The sequence below is a fragment of the Corvus brachyrhynchos genome, unplaced genomic scaffold (genome assembly GCF_000691975.1).
Source record: "Corvus brachyrhynchos isolate BGI_N302 unplaced genomic scaffold, ASM69197v1 scaffold395, whole genome shotgun sequence".
NCBI classification, from domain to species: Eukaryota; Metazoa; Chordata; class Aves; order Passeriformes; family Corvidae; genus Corvus; species Corvus brachyrhynchos.
In genome coordinates, this window is record NW_008238340.1 from 312,655 (window position 1) to 332,529 (window position 19,875).

The 19,875-nt window shown below is 46.8% G+C and overlaps 2 protein-coding genes across 3 annotated transcripts in view; one reads left to right on the forward strand and one right to left on the reverse strand.

The window, feature by feature from the left end:
- MAD2L2 (MAD2 mitotic arrest deficient-like 2 (yeast)) overlaps positions 1-242 on the reverse strand; it is a 7,246-nt gene extending 7,004 nt beyond the window's left edge. Inside the window, exon 1 of one of the 2 annotated variants that reach the window (XM_008634246.2) lies at positions 171-242. Coding sequence is in view for 1 of the 2 variants with exons in the window: in XM_017735019.1 (XP_017590508.1) it covers positions 18-32 (15 nt within the window). In the remaining variant the exon portion in view is untranslated. Of the gene's footprint in view, positions 1-17; positions 37-170 lie in introns of those variants that run through there. The other variant, XM_017735019.1, reaches the window with a different exon arrangement.
- On the forward strand, positions 151-13,965 carry DRAXIN (dorsal inhibitory axon guidance protein). The gene is made up of 7 exons (XM_008634247.2): positions 151-257; positions 6,678-7,156; positions 8,499-8,686; positions 9,072-9,183; positions 9,539-9,628; positions 9,872-9,961; positions 12,933-13,965. Exons 2-7 carry the CDS (start codon positions 6,700-6,702, stop codon positions 13,043-13,045), a joined length of 1,050 nt encoding a protein of 349 aa, XP_008632469.1. The 5' UTR covers positions 151-257; positions 6,678-6,699; the 3' UTR covers positions 13,046-13,965.
- Positions 13,966-19,875: the final 5,910 nt, after the last annotated feature.

Here is a 19,875-nt window from a genome sequence, read left to right on the forward strand (position 1 = left end):
GCCCCTCCCAGCCCCACCTCCTTCCGCACCATGCACCCCAGTCCCTCGGGATTTCCGACGTCCCCGGTTCCTCTCCACATTCCCCCACTGCCTTCCCACTGTCTCCTCCTCCTCCCCCTCCTCCTGCCCCTCCTGCTCTCGGGTTTAGACACCCCTTGCCCCCCGCAGACCTGTCTCCCCTCCGCCGCTCGCACAGCTCTGCCCTGCCCTGCCTTGCCCTGCCTGCCGGGCTCCGCCAGATCGGGACCTCCGGACAGGTAGGCAGCGCTGCTCGTGCCGTGCTCACCCCGCCCCGGGGTTGGGGGTGGATGCTCCGCCGAGCTGATTCCCCTCTGCTGTCGCAGGGACTCGGGAGGAGTAGGGGACAATTTCCCACTTTCCGTGCGCCCCGGAGGAGACAAAGACATGGGGTGATGGGGGACCCCCGGTCCTGCCGCCGTCGGGATGCGCGCGGAGCTCCGGTCACGGCGGTATCGCTAAGCGGTGCGAGCGAGCACCGAGCTCGGACAGCGCCGGTGCCGGGGCGCGGTGCCTTCGGCCAGACCTATTGTCACCCGTGCTGGGGAGCGGGCTCCGGGCTCTACCGCTCCCGCCGCGGTTCTGCCACCCGGGTCGCCTCTGTGCCCTGCGCCGTGTGCCTCGCAGGGATGTGCGGTACGGGCTCTGGGGCTCACGTCCCACTGCCCCACTGCGGGTCACTCCTGCGAGCTCCCTCCCCAGATCGCTCTCCCCTTCCTTGGAAGCAAGGTCGCCTCGGACAGAGGCACCGTCCCTCTCGCAGGGCCTGAGCCCTTCGCGCACCCCAGGGGTATGTCCCGGCTCCGAGCCAGAGATGCCGAGGAGTGACGGAAGCTTTTCCCACCGAGTCATTGTGTTTACAGAGCCGTGCGCTGCCATGCACCTAGCCCCTGGGTACCCGAGGCTTGTCCTCTGCTCTTCCTCTGTTGATAAAAGTGAGGTCTCATTTCTGAACTAAATCAGTTTGGCATAATTTAATGGTTTATTACAGCTAGTAATGAATCACGTAGAATTTAAGTGACACTTACCAATTCACACCTGAAGTTTTCTGTCAACCGGAGGGTTTAATGGAAGTGGTTTTGTATTCCCATCTCCTCTCCCTTGAAGAAGGAGGCATTAATTCTATATGTATGGTTCAAAGTGAGAATGTCATGAAAGGAAGAATGTTGAAAGCACAGCCTGCCTAACTGTTCTGCCAGTCAGGACACATCCATGACTCTCTCCCAGCGAAGATCAGGGCAAATCTGCCTCATTCTTCCCTGTCACGCTGGCAAGTACTTTCCGGCCAGGTGAGCAATGACCTTTCCTGTTGATTGTGTCCCATTTGTCACCTGGCATTGTGCACAAAACTGAAGAGTCTTCTCTGCCATGCTGACAGAAGCAACTATATCTTGGATGCTAATCTCAGGTGCATAGCTATTTTAATCTCATTATTGGGTAGACTCTGTTTGATAGCAGGTCGCCTGTGATGGCTGTGTCAGCCACGCAGTGAAGTCCCAGAGGGAAACAGAGCAGAGGGTACTGCATATTCATTCATGGGCTCCTCTTCCCCTTCAATGCGGTGACTTGCTGGGCTGCTCTGTCCCTGGCGGATGTTGTGCTGGGAAGCTCTCAGGGCAGGTCGGGCTAGGCTCAGGAGAAAGGGTGGCGCAGCTGTGGCTAGGGGCATGTAGTGACTTGAAGGTGCCCAGTGTCGACCAAAACCTCGGTGCTGGAGCTCAGCAGGGACTCAGGCAGCTCACAAGCCTGGGCTGCAGGAGAGGGAGTTCCCTGGGTTGTGCTGTGTGAACAGATGACCTCTCTCCTGATGAGGAGGGTAGAGCACAGGCTGTCAGCCAGAGCTGATGGGTGAGGGGAGTCCCAGCTCCAGCCCTTCAACTGATGTTTAGTGGATTAAGTTTCAAGTGGTCACTGGATACAAATTGCCCCAGGGAGAGGCTGTGAAGGCACAGGAGCAGCCACAGCTACTACTAAACCCCCTGCAAGCCTGAATCCTTATGCCCTGTCTCTTGTGCCACTAATGCAATTGGTATAGTACTGAATTTGGCCCTTTCTGTAGCTGGAGTGCTGTCTGGGGATGGCAAAAGTGAGAGAAAACAACACAGGTAAAGGAAACCAAATGTTTCAAAGGGCAAGGGGGGGATTCAGGTAGCCTAAATATCTGCAGAGAGGAAATGTCTTGCATCACAGTCATGAGGGACAAAGAAACTTTGGAGTCTGGTAAATATGAAAGGCAAGGTAGGAGGAATGGTGATGATGGAAACAGGAAACCTAAGAAAGCAGGACAGCTCTGAAAAGGAACACAAAAGTACTGAAGATCTGTGAGCAGGGAATTCTGCTGTTCTGTCATTCCAAGGATGTCTGGGACAGCAGCAAAAACAATTAAAATTCTTTACAAATTGAGTCTGCAAGAAGTGTTGGAAAGAATAAAAGTGTTAGTACTTTTGCCCTGGAGAGGAAAAGAGAAGGGTGAATATTACCTGCCTGCTTTGGAAGACCCTAGAAAGCTGAGATTGAGCCTTTGGAAATGGGAAAGTCTCTCGGCAGATTGTTTATGAAGCTTCCCAGCATTTGCCTCCAGAAACAGAAAAACAGATGGAAAGAGACCCAGCAGGGAAGTGAAATCTCATTTATCTGCACAATGCCATCCTCCTGGCTCCAGCCAGCTCTCTGCATGTCAGCTACCATAGAGCCTACCCCATCCATTCTGCTCCAGGCCTTCCCAAGCCCATCCATCACTCTATGGCTTCTTATTTACAAGGAGCCTGGCACATAAAGCTGGGTTTATTGTCTTGTCATCCCTGCCACACAGGCACATACACACAACACCCATGTAGATGCCTGTACACTTTGTGTATTACTGCAGGTTGGGATTGTTTGGAGTCCAGGAAATCTTTACACGTGTCTGCCAAAGTCTGAGCTTTTCAGAGCCAAAAAGAAATCTGGCCCAGCACACATGCTTGGATCCAGCTTGGTTCAGCCCTTGAGCATACTAACTGCATCAAGGATCTTGAAAGTCTCTTGGTTCAAGGGTTTTGTTCCTCTTGGCTGTGACATGAAGAACATATGTGAAAAGTTAAAGCTAGGACTGTCAGATATAATGTTTTAAATGAGATATGTGAATGAATGTAGATGATCCGATGTTCCTGCTTTGTCAAATACAAAATAAATACACCAGGGGCAGTTTTGGAGTCTATTTCAGAGCCAAGGTGACACAACTGTATTTATAGGGGAAAAACATGGGTTTATTTCTGTGTACCTGCTCAGCGCATGGCTGCCTTGCAGGATTACAAGCAGAGAAATAGCAATTTATATTAGTGAGTCCAGAGAAGGAGGCTTCACACAGGGAAAGTTATCCAAGATGCAAACACCCCACCCCTCCCCCCCCATTTTCTCTTACAGGATTGCAACCATTCACTACTAACCCAAAATGGATCAGAAATAGTGGCTGGAAGACAGCACTACAATTCACTCCCCAGTCCTAAGTCTGTACTCTGGGCAGCTCTAAGCCCTTATCTTTGCTGTACAGGTGTTTTTGTGAGAGGCAGATTTGCTAACTCAGGTGGTTTGTATCCTGAGGGTCTGTAAAGGCAGTGCAGGTAGAGGGGTGGAGCAATAAGGATGTAGGTCTGGTGTTGTGAAGAACTACAGGGGCAGCTTAACCTGGCAAATACTCCATCTATTTCCCTTACTAATATATGAGCCCTAAGAAGAGCATGAATTCTGGGGCTTTGTTGTAACGTGTGTTTGTTTACAGCAATTTAGAAAAGGCAACTCCTTACAAAACCAGACTTCTTTCTGCCTGGTGTGTGTCTCAGGCAGATTTTTTATCCTTTGCAGGCTGCATCAGCAGGGTGAGAACCTTGCTGTCACCTACATCAATGAGCCCAAGGCTAGCATGGGCTTCTTTTGTGGACTGTGGTCCTGCTAGAAAAGAGGGTGAAGTTTACTTTGGTGCTCAGCCATTGAGGAACCTGAGCACTGAGAGCTAGGGATGCTGTTATGTTATCTAGCTGTCTTCTGTAAGTGTGAATTCTATAGGGTAAGAAAAATTAAGGAGGTATGAAGAGGTTTCTGGAATTAAAGATAGATCAGGATATGGAAACAAGTGGTTAGGAGAAAGCTGGGGCTGCTTTGCCTCTAGCATGGCAGTGTTGAATTAACCCAAAACTTGTCCATGCACTGGTTTGGTTTAGCAAACAGCTCAGATCTCCCGTGACAACAGTGTAGTACAGGTATTTATCTGCATTATTATTGCAAGATTCCCAGTGGCACTAACGCAGCATGTTAACCTGCCCACTCTGCCAGTGCAGAGATGAGGCAATCTGTGTCTCTACCTGCATTTTCATCCTGGTTCATGCCAACAAGACAGCTGAGCAGCTTAAATAAATGTCCCCTATGCTTTGAAGCAGACCTTCTGCTTAACTACCCTGCAGCATTTAGCTGCCTCCCACCTCCCACTGAAAATCAGAATGTGTCTGTCAGGTTCACCATCAAAGGGCCATGTCTGTGAAAGTGAGATTGGAGACACCCTTGCATTCTCTTTGCACTTGTTCTCTTCTCTTGGTATTTTGCATACAGATGAAAAGGTAAGATGCTCTTTATAGCTCTTTGAGTTGTTCTGAGTGATGTCTTAATCCAGTTGGTTTGCTCTGGTTCTTAAAGAGAAAACCCTAGGCAAAAAACAAGGATCCCATGGTCTGGGGAAAAAACCAAATGACCCCATGCAGAGCTGTGTGTTGCTATTTGTTCTACCAGTTTTGAAGAAGAACTTCAAATGCTTTTTTTAGTAGATTTAGTTGTCAGCATAGTTTTTCTTTGTTCCAGGTAGTTGCCAATAAAATAGTATTTCTAGTGTTATGCCTTCAGCAAGTGAGCTTCCCAGTGCCTCCTAAATCAGTCCTCAGGGAACAGTTTTTTGCCTTTTATGGCCAGTAGAAAGACCTGCTTTTTGAAAACTGCATGAAAAGAAGGTCCCTGTGCTGCCTGCCTCTTTCCAGAGAATGGCTGAACTGAAAACTTGTTCCCAGGCTATGAGCAGCAGCAGAGAGGAATCTTGGAAAGTCAGGATTAGCTAGTGGATGCATTAGCAGGCTTTTTTCAATTAACAGGATGAAGGCATCTCTCTCTAAACTCCAGGATGCTGGGCTGCTGTGATGGCAGAGTTTTCACTGACTCAAAATTCTCTACATCTGTCTCTCAGGCTGAAAGAAAAGAGGAAAGGAAGAGCCCAGGCTACTCCTAGGGTATCTTCTGTCAACTCCACAAAAACTGGAGTCAGAATTGGCCTCAAAGGCTGTTACCTGCTGCCCTTCACAGGTGACAATGGCTGGTAAAGCAGAAAATCACCTGGAGGAGGGAGTATGAGCCCTTGTAATTAAGCAGCAAAGTGGTTCTCCTGGTGAACAGATGGAAATCAGGTGCAGCCAAGGGCTAACGTGCAGGAAAGACTGGGATGAGGTTGAGTGAAAAGCTGTGGCTGTAACCCTGTGACTGTATTTCTCAAATGTAAGCATAGGCCTGGTTTTCTGGCAGTCAGTATCCCAGGGAACTCTGTTTTTAAGCATGTCTTCATGCTGCCCAGAGAAAGAGGGACAGTCTGGAAAAGCTGCACTAGAAATACTGCAAATCCCTTTCCCCATTTTGTGGGAAAGGGCAGGGGAGATTGACTTAATTAGAGAATGCTCTGGCTTGTGCAACATCCCAAGCACATGTCTTGTAACACAAGCACATGTAACACAATCAAAAGGATGAAAGAAGACCCTCAAAAATATGACAGTGAAGCACAATGAATGAGAATAGTCTGCAGCCACTGTGCTGGTGGACTCAATGAAACTTGGTCTCAGTGTTCTTGGGACTTAAATTACCCTCCCAGTGACAGCCCTGCCTGGTGACCTGTGCAGGATCAAGGAAGGAAAGTGGGACAAGCTAAAGAAACCTCAGATTGCCTCTCTGCCCCTTGGTCCTTAGGCCAGCATCCCCTGCTCTGCTGACAGCCTTTTTATTTCCCTGCTATGCCATGAGATATCAGCACAAAATTTCTAGTGTTTTTTCTTCCTTTGACCAATTTCAGTCACCCTGAAGCAGTATGCAAGCATGTGTAGAAGTCTCTGTCTTGAGCTGCTCAGGGCTGTTGCTGGTCCTGTGAGGCCATCATTTGCCCCCAGTTCTGTTCATTTTGACATTTTCATTGCAAGGAAACCAGCTGTGAGGAGGGGCCAGTGCCCCTGGCCCAGGATGCCAACCTGGCAGCAGACAGCCCTAGCTGGGCAGCTGGTGTTGTGCCAGGCTCAGGAGCTGTGGGCAGGAGCCAGCCCCCCCAGACCCTCAGATGGTGGCTGTGAATAGGAGGGTAGGGGGGCTAGTGAGGAATCAAAGGGAAGTGTCCTACTGATTAATGGCCTCATTTGCACATGAAACTGGGACCTCTCAGCCCTGCAGGCCCTGCACGCCCTGCACACGTGTCTCAGCCCTGCACATGTGTCTCAGCTGCCGTAACCAGGGCCCCGGAAAAGAGGAGATAAGCAAAGAGAGAGTAACTTGCTTCCAGCTCAGGACACCATAATGGTTTTCATCTAAGTGTCCTAGGATTGAATCTTGATGGCCTTTACAGGTCGTAAGTGTTGGTTGCTTATTTTTTTTTCTTTTTTTAATTGCAGGTGAGACAGAGCACCCATAATTATGGAAACTTCTTCCACCTTCTATTCTTTCCTTTTCCTGTGTGTGCTGGTTCTTTCTAACATCAGTCTTGCAGTCTCCCTCAACCCTGGCGCAAAGCTCAAAAATGCCCCAGAGAAGAACAACCACCTTCAAAACCAAGAGATGTGGCTGCAGCAGCCTAGAACTGGGCACCATCACAGGCAAGGCTTGGCCAAGAAGCAGAGGGTCCATGCCATTCCTTCAGGAGGGCAGCTGGCTGGGGAACAGACCCTCAAGATGGGCAGTGGAGCTTCAGCTGTGGAAGAGCTGGTGGCAGAGAGACAGCCAGCAGCCCTGAAACAAAATAAGGATGTGTTCCTGGGGTTTGAATTGCCATATCCTGAGAGGGAAAACCAGTCCCCGGGCTCTGAGAAAGGAAAGAAGCAGAACCGAGAGCATCGTCGACATAGCCGCAGGGACAGGCTCAAACACCACCGAGGTATTTGAGCTCCAAGGGAAGCTGGGGCTGTTGTGTCACTGGGAAATGCGTGTCTCTTGTGTGAGGGCAAGAAGATGCAGATGTGGTGGAGCCACATGGGTGTGTGGAGGGTGTGGGGTGTGTGCCTGCTCTAGGGAGACATCTGCCAAACAAAAGAGGCACAAGAAGAAAGGGGAACTGGAGAACCAGAGAACTTTAGTGCTGGCTGCAATTTTGTTAAAATGACCTGGTTTGTCTTACAGGGGGAGTTCTGAGAGTCCCTAAAGCTTGAGGGGTTGTTTTGGGGTGGCCTGCTTTGTTGTTTTTTTTTTTTTTTCCTTTTTAGCAAATGGCCCGGTTTAGGAACAAGTATTTCCAAGCCATGCTCAATCTCTCCACTGACTTCAAAAAATGACCAGAATTAGAAAGAACACAAACACCTTATTTTGCTTTGAAGACCAGTTTCTTCTCACCAGAGCTTGTATTCTTCTATGTTTATGCTGAACTACAAAAAAAAATCAGATTTTGCGTATGTGAAATCGCACTGATAACTTTAAAATGTTGCTTGTGTTTGACTGGGACTGCTTTCCTTTGCAGGTCAGGTTGCGGGTGTGTCTCTGTGGTATGAGCTCAGTGTGGTAAACCTTGAGTTCTGTTAAAGCGAGGCAATTTGTGTCAATCAACACTATGTGACAAGTTGGGTGTCACATCCTTGAGTTTCATCTATCACTCCTCCCTGCCTCAGTAAGAAGAGCTCTATTGCTTTTTCAGGGGACTGGCTAAACAGCTTGTGTTAGCAATATAGGAGAGTATACAACAAAGCTGGTTTGAAGCAATATTTGCAGACTACAAACAGGGCTTGTTTCTTGAGGTTAACTTAAGGTCTATATTTAAATTAATACTTATGAAGAAGAGGGATATATCTGTGAAGATAATAATTTCAAGTTAGGTAAGTCCTGACTTGAGATAAATTGAAATAACTCACTACTAAAATCAAATAAGAATATATTCACAGGTATTTGCAACAGCTTAATCCATTGGTTTAAAAATGGTTAAACAGGTATATTTTGTACTCTTGAGACCAGAAAAAGACATCTTTTGCTTCTTAAGCAAGAGATAGACATATCTTCAGGAAGGTGTGATTACGTATGTCTCAAACGTAAAAATCAAGCTGCATATACTCTGGACCCGATTTATCACTGCAGTAGCTCATTACTCTGTTTTACAGTGGTCTAAACAGCATCTCAGGGTCATGGAACAGTGGTTAGCGACTGGATAAAATGTGAATTTCTTTGACTCGAATCTGTCACACAGAGAAAAGGGATGAGAAAGGTAATGCCACTGTACCTGTTGCCCTCTGCAGGGAAGACTCCTGATGCTATGCCAAGCTCCCTGTACAAGAAACCCAAAAGCTTTGAAGAACAGTTTCAAAATCTTAGGGAAGAGGAAGCTACAAGTCTGACTCCCACCATGCTCCTCATTGCTGCACTGGACACAGCCGTTTCCACAGAAGAGCCTCCTGTTCTTCCAGCCACTTCACCACGGTCACAGGTAAAGAGACAGCTAGGAACTGTTCTGTACCTCCAAGCCTTGCCTCTCCCTCATCTATCCAACTTCACTGAGCTTCAAGGACCAGAGAGACAGTAGGAGCCCTTGGCTGAAGAGCCAGCATGTCCTAATGCTCACTGCTCACCTTTTGTTCTCACACAGAAGCAGTGGAAACTTCCCTCTTGGCTTCAGCCTCAACAAGGGAAAACTCTTCCCTTTTGAAAATGAGATGCTAGGAATCCCCAGTGGATTAAGACAAGAGTGGAGGAGGGAGGGGGAATCATAAGGCCTTTTTAATGTCTAAAAGCACCATGAAAATTTGCAACGACTTCAGTGTCTCTACAGAAGTGTAATCCGTTGCCTGTCTGGTTTTTTTTGTGGTTTGCAGGCCCACCTCAGGCAAGATGGGGATGTGATGCCCACCTTAGATATGGCACTCTTTGACTGGACTGATTATGAGGATCTCAAACCAGAAATGTGGCCATCTGCTAAAAAGAAAGGTGCTAAACCTCCCTGTCCTCTTCCCCAAAAGTCATCCTGTAAGGCTCGTCTACAGGTAGTATTCACAGATGTGCTGAAGGACATGAGATCATAGTGGTGGGGAAAGACGGAAGCAGCATAATGCTGACTGTGTTTTGTGCTCAGTTTCAGAATGTTTCTCATTTTGGATGCATAGTTGGAGGGCAGAGGAAAACTGATAAATGGAGAGTTGAGAAATAAGGAGGAGATCAGACTATGAAAGTTTAGAGTTCAAACTCTTGAAATTTGAGGCTGTTTCTACCCTGGAACAATACACTCTCCAAAATGAAAACACTAGCATGACATTTTCTATCAGCATCTTTTTTTTTTCCATAGAAAAGCACCGCAGTAAGAGCCCCAATGGTGGAAATGAAACCATGACAGCTGAAGGAGAGCCATGTGATCACCACCTTGACTGCCTCCCAGGTCAGGATCAGCTTGGCAGAGTCATTTCTCCAAACATGACATGTTTGAAATCATGCCCAGGTTTTAAGACATGCATCCTGATTTCTACTACTGATAGGAAGTGGTATGCATGGGAAGGGCAGAGGCTCTCTAGGTGCGTTGTGAGACCAGGTGATATCTATACGATGGAGCTGTCATGGGTGCCAGTAGCCCTACAGGTAAGGGGATACCTGAGCTGTGCTGATCCCTGGTCCTGTGTTGCAGGCTCTTGCTGTGACTTGCGTGAACACCTCTGCAAACCACACAATCGAGGCCTTAACAACAAGTGTTATGATGACTGTATGTGCACTGAAGGTGAGTCCAGCTCTTTGCTCCCTGTCTCGGTTTAAAAGACAGGTGTCTGCCAAGGAAGGTGGAAACATCCCTTGGAATGGAAAATATGACCCCCTTCCCTCCAAATTATTCTAACTTTGAAATTACAGGGCTTTCAGGCCCTGTATAAGAGAAAAGGAATAACAGTTCTTTACTAGCATGTATAACAAGGCAAGTAACAACAGCAGCAACAACAAACAGAACCAGAGACCCAGTGCCGGCATCTATCCGCCGCGCGGGGGTTTCCGCTGCCACGGCCGGCGGGGCCCCTGCGGGCTCCCGGCCGGGCAGGGCAGGTGCTGTGATTCCCCCGCGCCTGCAGGGGGCGCTGTGGCGCGAGCTCAGCTGCCTCTCCCACACATGGTAACACCGGGCACAGCCGGCAAGAGAGAGAAAAAGGGGCTCCTGCTGCAAACTCACGGGGGGTAGCTGGTCTTAGTGCCCCTCTGGATGGCAAAATGGACTGCAGCAGGAACCTCAGAGCAGCAGGCTGGAACAGCAAAGGTGAGCAGACCCCCCACAGTGGTGAATCGAACTGTAGCACTAAGCCCCCAGCCGTGGAAAAAGCAGAAGCAGCGGGGGATCCTGGTGGATGCTGCGTGTTGGGCTGAAATGTAGCAAAAATCCTGAAGCAGTGGCAAGAAACTGCAGGGGCTGGAGGGGGGATTACTCCTTTGCACAGCTCACTGGCAAGGAGTGGCCCGGCTGGGGTCCCAGCACAGCACACCACCGGCTCTGGGCTCCCAAGCAACAGAGGAGAGAAGCAAACCAGCAAGCCCTAGTCACAGTGCCGAAGAAAAAAAACCAGGAGGGAAGAAAAGAGAAAGGCAAAAACTACAGGGGTGCAGCCCCTGGTCCCCAACCCCCGCAGGATCCTGGGCTGCCCCTCACCCATCACAATATTCCTGGAGCCAGGGGAGGCAGTGACCATTTCAGACACAAAACAAAGACAAAACCAAACATGGTTATGGGATATAAACCATCCCCAAGACACTCCCTGACTTTGTAGTTGGCAGTGTTGACTTGGAATAGTGGTTTGTATGTGAAAGTGGGGGCCAAGCTCTGCTGTTCTTAGCCTTTCTCTGCCACTGACTCACAGTGTGACTATTGAGTCTTCTAGGATATCTTGTTTTCGTTCTTGAAAACAAAGATCCTGATGTCTACCAACCTATCAGAAGAAGCCACAATATATTAACATTTCAGTGGTGCTTTCAAGTATCACAGGCTATGAAAACAGACTGTTTTGTATGACCTTGTGCCTAACATGACTTTCCCAAGTTCATTTCAACTGAGATTGTAGCAATTTAGTAGGTGTGGGAAAGACTCAGGCTTTTGTTTCTTAAAACTATTTCTGAAGAGTCCACAGCAGCCCTTACTAGGAGGTGCATTACGAAGGTGTTAAAAGCTACTTTTCTAGTCTGAACATGTTCAGGATCAGCTCCAAGCACTGAGTCTCATCTGCCAGAACAAAGCTCTCTTTGCCAGGTTTTGTGACCTGCATTAGGTGCCCAGTGATCTGACCAGGCTGTTCACCTACTTTTTACCCAGTTAAAGGGGTAGCTTTCCCGGAGTTGCAACGTTAAATGATAGTCTTCAACTTGGGCGTCTTGTGTAACACCTCAAGGTCCTAATCAGAGATGACCTTCTGATAGATTAGCCTAGAAAAGTGTTTCTGCAGTCCCTAATGAGGCTGCCCCAGGCCCTGCTTTATCTTTAAGCTAGTTATAAGTTGATAGCAAATGTGCATCCTGTGTAGCATAAAAAAGATCCCCAGAGATGGAAGATCCAGGTAAGATAGACAAGAGGCTTAGATAAGAGCAGAGCTCTGATCTTGCATGCTCTCCTTCTAGGAGGCCAGATTGCCCTGGGGTGATTGGTAATGAGGGACACAAACCCAACTTTTTAAGGTAGCTGATTGTCAATGTAGCCCAGGGACATGATTCCAAGAGACTGCTCTGTGACCTACGACATCATCTGGGTCTCCAGTGTATAATCAAGGACAGTTTTAGGCTGTCTCATTACAAAAGCTATAAATCCTCAGCCTCCCCTGCTCTGGGGATGCTGGCACTGTTGCTATCTGCTGCCTGCTCTGGAAGTTAAAAGAGCTGCAGCTTCTAGAATGATCAAATCAGCTCCTGCCAACCCCAATGACAAGATCCTGCACTACTGAAAAGCAGAGTTTTCATGAGAATTATTTACCCATAGGCTGTACCCTGTCTGGCCCAACTAGCTTTGCATTCTGGTCTAACAAAGTCAGACAAGAAACACCATAAATCAACATATTGGTACGAGAAACCAACTAGTTACCATGACCAGAGGTTCCCATGGTCTTCCACTGCCATGGGAGAATATGTACTCACGGTTTTTACAAATAAAATGCTTTTTTTTTCCCTTCGTATTCACCAATGCTATATTAGCTAGCTTCCTTCAGACCCTGCACATTGAGCATCTAAAACAGAGAAATTAAAGGAGATGAGCAGTGGGCTTTGGATCAGACCTCCCAGTAATAACACTTCCAAGTCTCTTCCCTTCTCTCTTGAAGTTTCAGGGAAATAAATAGCAAGGGGAGGTCCCTAGTCATCGCTGCTGCACATTAAATCTATAGTAATTTCCCAATGGAGAGATCATTTAGACAGTAATGGGAAGTAATAGAGGGAAACCAAGCAAGGCTTCTATAAAATCACTGGAAACAATCGGAATAATTCATTGGTATTTCAAGAAACCAGTGAAACCTGCCTGAACCAATGAATCCCAAACCAGAACAGTGAGCGAAACAAAATGCTGGTGCCCGGAGAGCAATATACCCTGTCTGTGTGAGGCATTTCTCTGCCACCCTATTTGAGACAGCACTGGGACTGTCCCCAGTGCAGCAGGATCTGAGGCAGAGAGATAGTTGGTGTTACTGCTGTAGTGAGCCCTGGTCCCTCCTCACTTCTACATGTCTTTTCCATAGGGCTACGCTGTTATGCCAAATTCCACCGGAACCGAAGAGTGACCCGGAGGAAAGGGCGCTGTGTGGAGCCTGAATCAGCCAATGGAGAGCAGGGATCTTTCATTAATGTTTAGGAGGGTGGGACTCCTGCCTGGATGGTCAGGGGTTGGGGTCAAACTGTTTATACCTAGCAATGGAAATTAGAGAAGAAAGTTGAGCAAATGATGGAAGCTGCAGGCTCTGAACATGCCAGGTCCCAGCTAGACTGAAACACATGTTCATTATAAATAGAGTGGCATCAGCCTTTCCTAGAGTGGGACTGCACTCCCCCTCCCTTCCCTCAGCACGTTCCTGCCATTGAATTGAGTCCCCCTCTCCCAGTTAGTAAGCAATGATCATGACTCCCATTCTGATGGTCCTGCCAGGAACAGGCTCTGCAGTTTCATCTCCTTAAGAGAGGCGAGATGTGGAAGATCCTTCAGGGCAAAGGGGATATGAACTTAAACTTTACCCCTTAATTATTGTTTGAGAGTAAAGGTAGGTAGATCCTCCTTAAGGACTGGAAGTTCCTATAGGAGAGGAAATTTGTAACGTCCAGGTGGAATCAAAGATGGGAAATGGATCAGCAGGAAGCTGCCTGCCTAGGTGAGAGAGGACCCACTGGAAGACCTCTTGCTCTCTCCCTTTTTCACTGCTACAGACATATTCCCTAGCTGTTACACACTACCACTTCCTACCTGTCATCTTTGGGACCATCCAGTCCCACTCCATCCTTCCCTCCTTTCTTGCTTTCAGAGAACCACCTGGTTTCTGCAAGGATGTGGCAAGACATCCCAGCCTGTAGCTCTCACTCATTTAGCTGTCCTGCCAGGTATGTTATTTTTAATGATTATTTCTAGGAGCTTTCTGGGGAAGTGATTAGTTTTCCTAGTGAGCCAAAAATAAAGTTTTTGGTAACAGGAGATAGGGACAGGCTGTTCCGTTGTAGTAAATCCTGTGACATGTTGCATGTGTGTTTCCATGATATGTAAATAAAGATATGATGGATATCCTTTGTGCAACTCTTCTGCTTTTTTGACTGCACTCAAGGATGGGGAGGAGCCAGAAAAGTCTGTAAGGAAGTTGGCCAGCAGGTAAAACTGATGACTTGAGGTGATCACACAATTGTGCCACTGGTAGAAAAATTTCTCTGCCCAAGGTTGCCTGTATTCTCACTCAAATTGCAGATAACAGTTTCTGCCTGGTGTAGCCAGCCAGATGTTTCAAACTTCTTTGTGTTAATACTTAATTACTGGCTTCCGTGATATATTGGAGCAACGAAGGCTACCTGTGTTAACCTGGAGTAGTGGTAGCCGGTGAAGACGTTCTTTGCTACTGCAATACCCTGACTTCTGCGGGGAGGCAACTATGAAGCTTTTCATATCCCAGAGCCTGGAGATGTATAGTACTTTCTGTAGGAATAGAAATATTAATCGTGGGGCTGTGGGCAGAATCCTCTTTACACAGCTTTCCTAAACCCCTTGTGTTCCATTTAGTTAGTCAAACCTCCATTTTGGAATCCTATTTATGCTGTGGTGCCACTTTGCATTGTGTACTCACTCAAAGACTGCGAGCATTATACTTTACATTTCTAATATAACGAGTGCCCCGTCATGGCCACAGAGAGATGCTGTGAATACAGTGTCACTTCTGACCTGCATGCACACACCTGCACTGCTAAAGGAGGAATTTGTATGGGAGCATTTAGGCAAAACCTACCACAGGGTTGGATGTAGCTGTTTAGGTTTCTGTTTACAGCATGACAGTCTTAGCCCAAAAGACAGAAGTAAAGAAAGGTGCTTTGCCTTCAGCTATCATGATTCCACAGCAGCAAGGATTCAATTTGTTAACCCAGGGAGAGCAATGCAGCCCCTCCTTCAGCCCAGATGCAGAATAGTGGGTGGTGTTGCCAGTGCCATTGTCAGTGGAAGCATAAAGGGAAAAAAGGCTCCTAATTGATCACATTCAATTGCAGAGCTCTCAGCCTCTGGTCTGTGTGACATTGATGAGAACCACATGCACGGGGACTATCAAAAGCAGCTTTGATATCACACTGCTTTTTAGTGTAGGAGCCAAGATCTGGGGGGAACAGTGCAACTGAAAGCAAGCAGGAAATTTTGCAGGGATCTTTATCCTTGGTGATGCAGGTATTCCTTGCCCCTTACACTACATATGGGATCCTTGTAGGATCATGGACAGTGTTTGGGGCAAGACTGTTGCAAATCATGTGAAATACAAGCAAGTCTGAATTTGGCAGAGCTTTTAGACTCTAAAAAGAGACTTACTCCTTCAGCTCGTGCTTTTTCAGCCTTCAATCTACTACTGACTCTGAATATAAAGAACAGATTATTCTTAATTGGTGGGATTAGTTAAATTAGTTAAGGTCAGTGAAAATTCACTTAACTATTATCAGTCAAGTCAGGGATTACTGAATTGATTGCTCACATTGGAGTTTCAGAAGGAGAGCCAGTGACCAAGTATCATTTCTGCTTAGTCAAGCTGTGGTATTGCATATGTGGAGCAGAAAAGTGAGCAGTGGTACAGGCACATTGCTGCATAGCCACAGCAGCATGAAAAGAATCAGCCTGAATTATGGATCAGCCAGATCAACTACTGACTTCACAATTGCAGTGCAAAGGAAAGCTGTTGAGTAAATAATGTGCAAAGGTGTGGAATGCAAGAGCAGCCTGTGATATAAAACCTCAGGGCAGCATTTGTACAAGAAGTCCAACCCACTTGTGAGCACAGCAAAGCTTTTTAGTGCCGTTCTGTGCGTCATGACAGCAGCTGCAGAGCATCACCATCACTGGGTTACTTTCAGCAGCTTTCCCCTTCCTTCCCAGTATCTCATAGTCACAGTGCAGCAGTGACAGTTTTGCCTTTGGGGGCATTAGGTCTGAACAAGAGAGAGATACAAATATCAGGCAAGACTTGATTTATAGGTTCTTCTCAACTGATTGTTTAAGAAACTCAAATTAAGAATTCACACAAGCTCAGCTTCTCTGCTGCCCCCAGAGAATTTAAGTCAGATCTCTTGCAAGATTGTCTATTGTCTTGAAAGGACTTTGTACTTGGCCCAAACCAGCCATAGCAGGGTTCTGTGCAATAATTTCTAAAGTTAATTGCAGGGCACGCATGCAAGAAAGGTGAGCGACAAAATACCACCCAAAGTCCTGTTCTACAGCTACTGCTGTTAGTAACCTCCAAGAGTCCAAGGGTTATGCATCACCTTAAACTGCTTCTCCAAGGGTAAGAATCATTAAACATTGAAAAGAGAGAACAGCATGCTGATTTGACATAATCATTTCAGCACTGCCTGCTCTGCAAATGCTGTTGAATCTCAGGGATGTTGCTGGTAGTTGCCAAAATTATGACTGCAAGAGAGACAAGGAGTGGAAGCACAAATTAAAACACTTGGGAATCATTCTGTCTCAGGTCTGTAATAGTCTGCATTCATTTTCGCCTGGAGGTGTTTTATCCAAAACCTGTGAAAGTGCTTCAATTTCAAACCTATGCTATACCAAATTGTTCACATCCATGCCAGTCATTCTCTGCTACATAAAGCTTGAAAGAAACATTGCTTTCATATTTTTTATCAGAAAAAAACCCGAGGGCTGTTGTTTTCTTGGAATGTTCTGAGTAAGCACATGTACTTCATAAAACCACGTCTGGTGTGTAAGTTCATTTTCTGGAGTGTCAGTGAATCTTGAAGAGTAGTCTCTTAATGTTATCTCAAAGTTTTAGTTAGATTTTAGAAAATCAGAGGAGCAGCTTGTTGCTGCTGAGATTGGGAAGGACTTCCAAGTGCATTTGTCAAGATACCACATTAGTGTGACCCTCTTCACTCCTCAAATCACCTTGCCATAGTCTGTTTCACAGTTCAATTGCTGGAGGAGGCTTCCTGCCAGCATTTCAAAATGCCTTGTTTCCCCTCCAGTCCAGGTAAAGATTTTGTTTGCTGATTTCCCATTGGGATTTAAAAGGGAGTTTGTAGAGCCAGGCAGCTTCTATATGCCCTTCCTTACTACTCATTCAGAAAGGCTCTGTGGCTAATATACGTATTTGTGCTGAGCGGGTGCCTTCATTCCCCTCAGCTCCATAGCCAGGGGCAAAACTCAGAGACAGTGGTGTCAGCTGCAGTCTTTAGTTATCTTCAGACTAAACCCCTAGAGAGGGGAAGAAGGGCAGAACTATGAGTGTCGAGCTTGTTTCCACCCCCATGGGCCAGACAAGGGCAGCAGGAGCAATTGTATTACCTCCTTTACCTTCCTAGGGAATTGCTATCACCTTACCCACTAAGGGTACAGTGTCCTGAAAATGCAAAGGAAAGCATTTCTGCCTTATTAGCCTCACTTTTATGCTGTCAGGAGGGGATCCAGCTGTGTGTTAGGCTTTTACTCAGTCTGCACAAGGCAAACCAATTGATTTTTAAAAACAATAGATTTCGCATAAAGCAGCTAATTGCTGGGTATTGGTTGCAGTGAGCTGAACTCACCTGGAGCAGTCTTCTAGTCACAAAAATCTCCATATCCAGTCTCCTGGGTCACCTGCTTCTCCCTGCAGGTCTTCTTTAACTTGCTGCTTATCTTCGTCTCCATGTTGTGTTGCTTTATCAAGCTTGGGGAAGGGAAGAGAGACAGTGGGTTACACAGAGAGGCAATTTTCAAGGTACAAGCAGCACAAAGTAGAAATAAAAAACAAGCAACCTCCAGATCACACAGGTGTGAGAGACATGCAAATGCATAATGTCTGTCATGGCTCTCATTGTTTTCATATCATTAAGACATTTCTAAGTCCCTTGAGTCCATGACTCATGACTCATGCAAGCCCAGGATATAGTAAGCAGGGCTGAATTAATTGCACGATACATTGATGAACAAAATGAAGTAAAGTGTTTTTACTGTACAAGGGGAAATACTTTAAACAGCAGACACAACAATTCAAATTATGGCTCACGCTGCATAAATGATAATGAGACTGTCTCAGTCAGAGTGAGAATGCTGAAGGGAGCAAAGACACCCACATACTGCTGCATCCAAACAGTGCTTATCATTCAACTAGGACAGTGGAATTTGTCTTCATAACAGTTCTCCTTTGATAGATACCTGTCTTGGCAGAAGGGCATCCTAGTGCACTTCACACACAGCACTGAGCCAGCAATATGGCTATTCAGTCTCTCTATCTTTCCCCCCCATCCCAAGTGTCATATATTTTTGTCATTTACATTGAAATCCAGTCATTCCTTGACATTACTGGAACCACTAGCATTGATCCCATTTGATACCACTGCTTCTGTAAATAGAGGCAGGACTTCCCTGTAAGACATGTAATGTGTCCCTGCAAGATACAGTAATGGAAGTGAAGTCACAGCTCATGTGTCATGTGGCAATAGATGAGTTATATTTCAACCTTTCATTTGAAAGTGACACATTCAGAGATTCCTGGGGGGACTTTCACAGCCTTTTTGGTTTTTTTTTACTGCTGTTCTGAGCTACACAGCCAGTCAGTTTTATTCTGATGCTTCCTAGCCATTTTCTAGGTAATTTCATCTTGGCATTTAATGCTTTGCCTTGGGAGATCTTGAAGTGTGCTGCATACAAGCAGTCCATAGCACTCAGGACATTGTCAAGGACAGGCTGGATAGCACTGTATTTGTGGCTTGTTTGAGAATGTCTGACGGTAGGTTCAGCACTGCACAATTCTCACTGCTTGAACTGGAAATGAGACGGAAGGATGACTCATGCATTTCCACATCCAGCTTCTGCAATGAACCTCTGACCCAGCTCATTTCTTAGTGGGCCCATCTTTTCTGTAAGAAGGAATAATGACAAGAAAGGAACTGAGCTAGTAAGACATTGCAGTCTTACACTGCAGACAGCACATATTAGGCAAGGAAGGGAGGGTTTGAGAAGTGTCATCCTGACCTCCGGGTTCTGTTACTTCATTTGTCAGACTTGGGGAGAAGGCTGCTGGTATGAACCGGACAGGAAATGGTAAGTAAGTGTGGGGTTGAATTGGTCACTTACCGACTTCTCTAGCTCTAAAATGAAACCAGCTTTCTTTTGGAATGAGAAATGAAGACTTTGTTATTTGTACCAGATTTTAAGGCAAAGGGTTCAGTCATCTAGTTCTAGGGAAAAATCCAGGGCCAAAGGAAGCAACTAAGTACCTGCCAGCCATCCTTAGCTACCTGGCTCAACCAGTAAGACTGACCTTAACTTGACTTAGCTGTTGGGTGACATAGCTGAGCACAGTTAGCACCTTAAAATAGCCTTTTTATTGGTGTCTATCAACAGTTTCTTTGTCATTCCTCACTTTTTGGTCACAGCACTGACTTACGCATAAAAACTCTCTTCCTGCAGAAAGCTGCTAAGTCCTTTGCACACATTAGCTTTCCTGGACACTGGTTACAGTCAAAGTATAATGTCCAACCTTGTCTCACTCCATTGCATGTGCAAGCAGCAGGAAGAGTTTGACTGGGTGTTTGGAGCCAACAAACTGTTCTGTGCATAGTGGTGGCTTTGGAAACAGAATCCCAGGGTTGTTAGGGTTGGAAGGGGCCTCTGCAGATCATCTAGTCCAACTCCCTGCCTCCCCCTCCCCCGTCAAGGAATGTCTCCAGAGAAAGAGAGTCCATGCCCTTCTTGGGCAGCTCTGCCACCCTCAACGTAAATAAGTTCTTTCTCATGTTGAGCTGGAACTTCTGGTGTCTTAGTTTATGCCCATCGTCCTGTGACTGGGTACCACTGAGAAGAGTCTGGCACCCATAGCACCCGCCTTCGACGCATTAACGAGATCAGAAGCCGTGCGGTTCACATCACGTACGCAGAGCACCCGGACTGCCTCCTCCGCTGGAACACTTCTGACCAGCTGCCACTCAGCAAACTCTAACAAGAGCACCCGAGCCGCAAACCGACGCACGCCA

Coding starts and splice junctions, on each gene's coding strand:
- DRAXIN (XM_008634247.2), top strand. CDS start 6,700: ATGGAAACTTCTTCCACCTTCTATTCTTTCCTTTTCCTGTGTGTGCTG. Junction 9,184..9,538: donor GCCATCTGCTAAAAAGAAAG/GTGCTAAACCTC, acceptor TTTTTTCCATAG/AAAAGCACCGCAGTAAGAGC. Junction 9,962..12,932: donor TGACTGTATGTGCACTGAAG/GTGAGTCCAGCT, acceptor TCTTTTCCATAG/GGCTACGCTGTTATGCCAAA.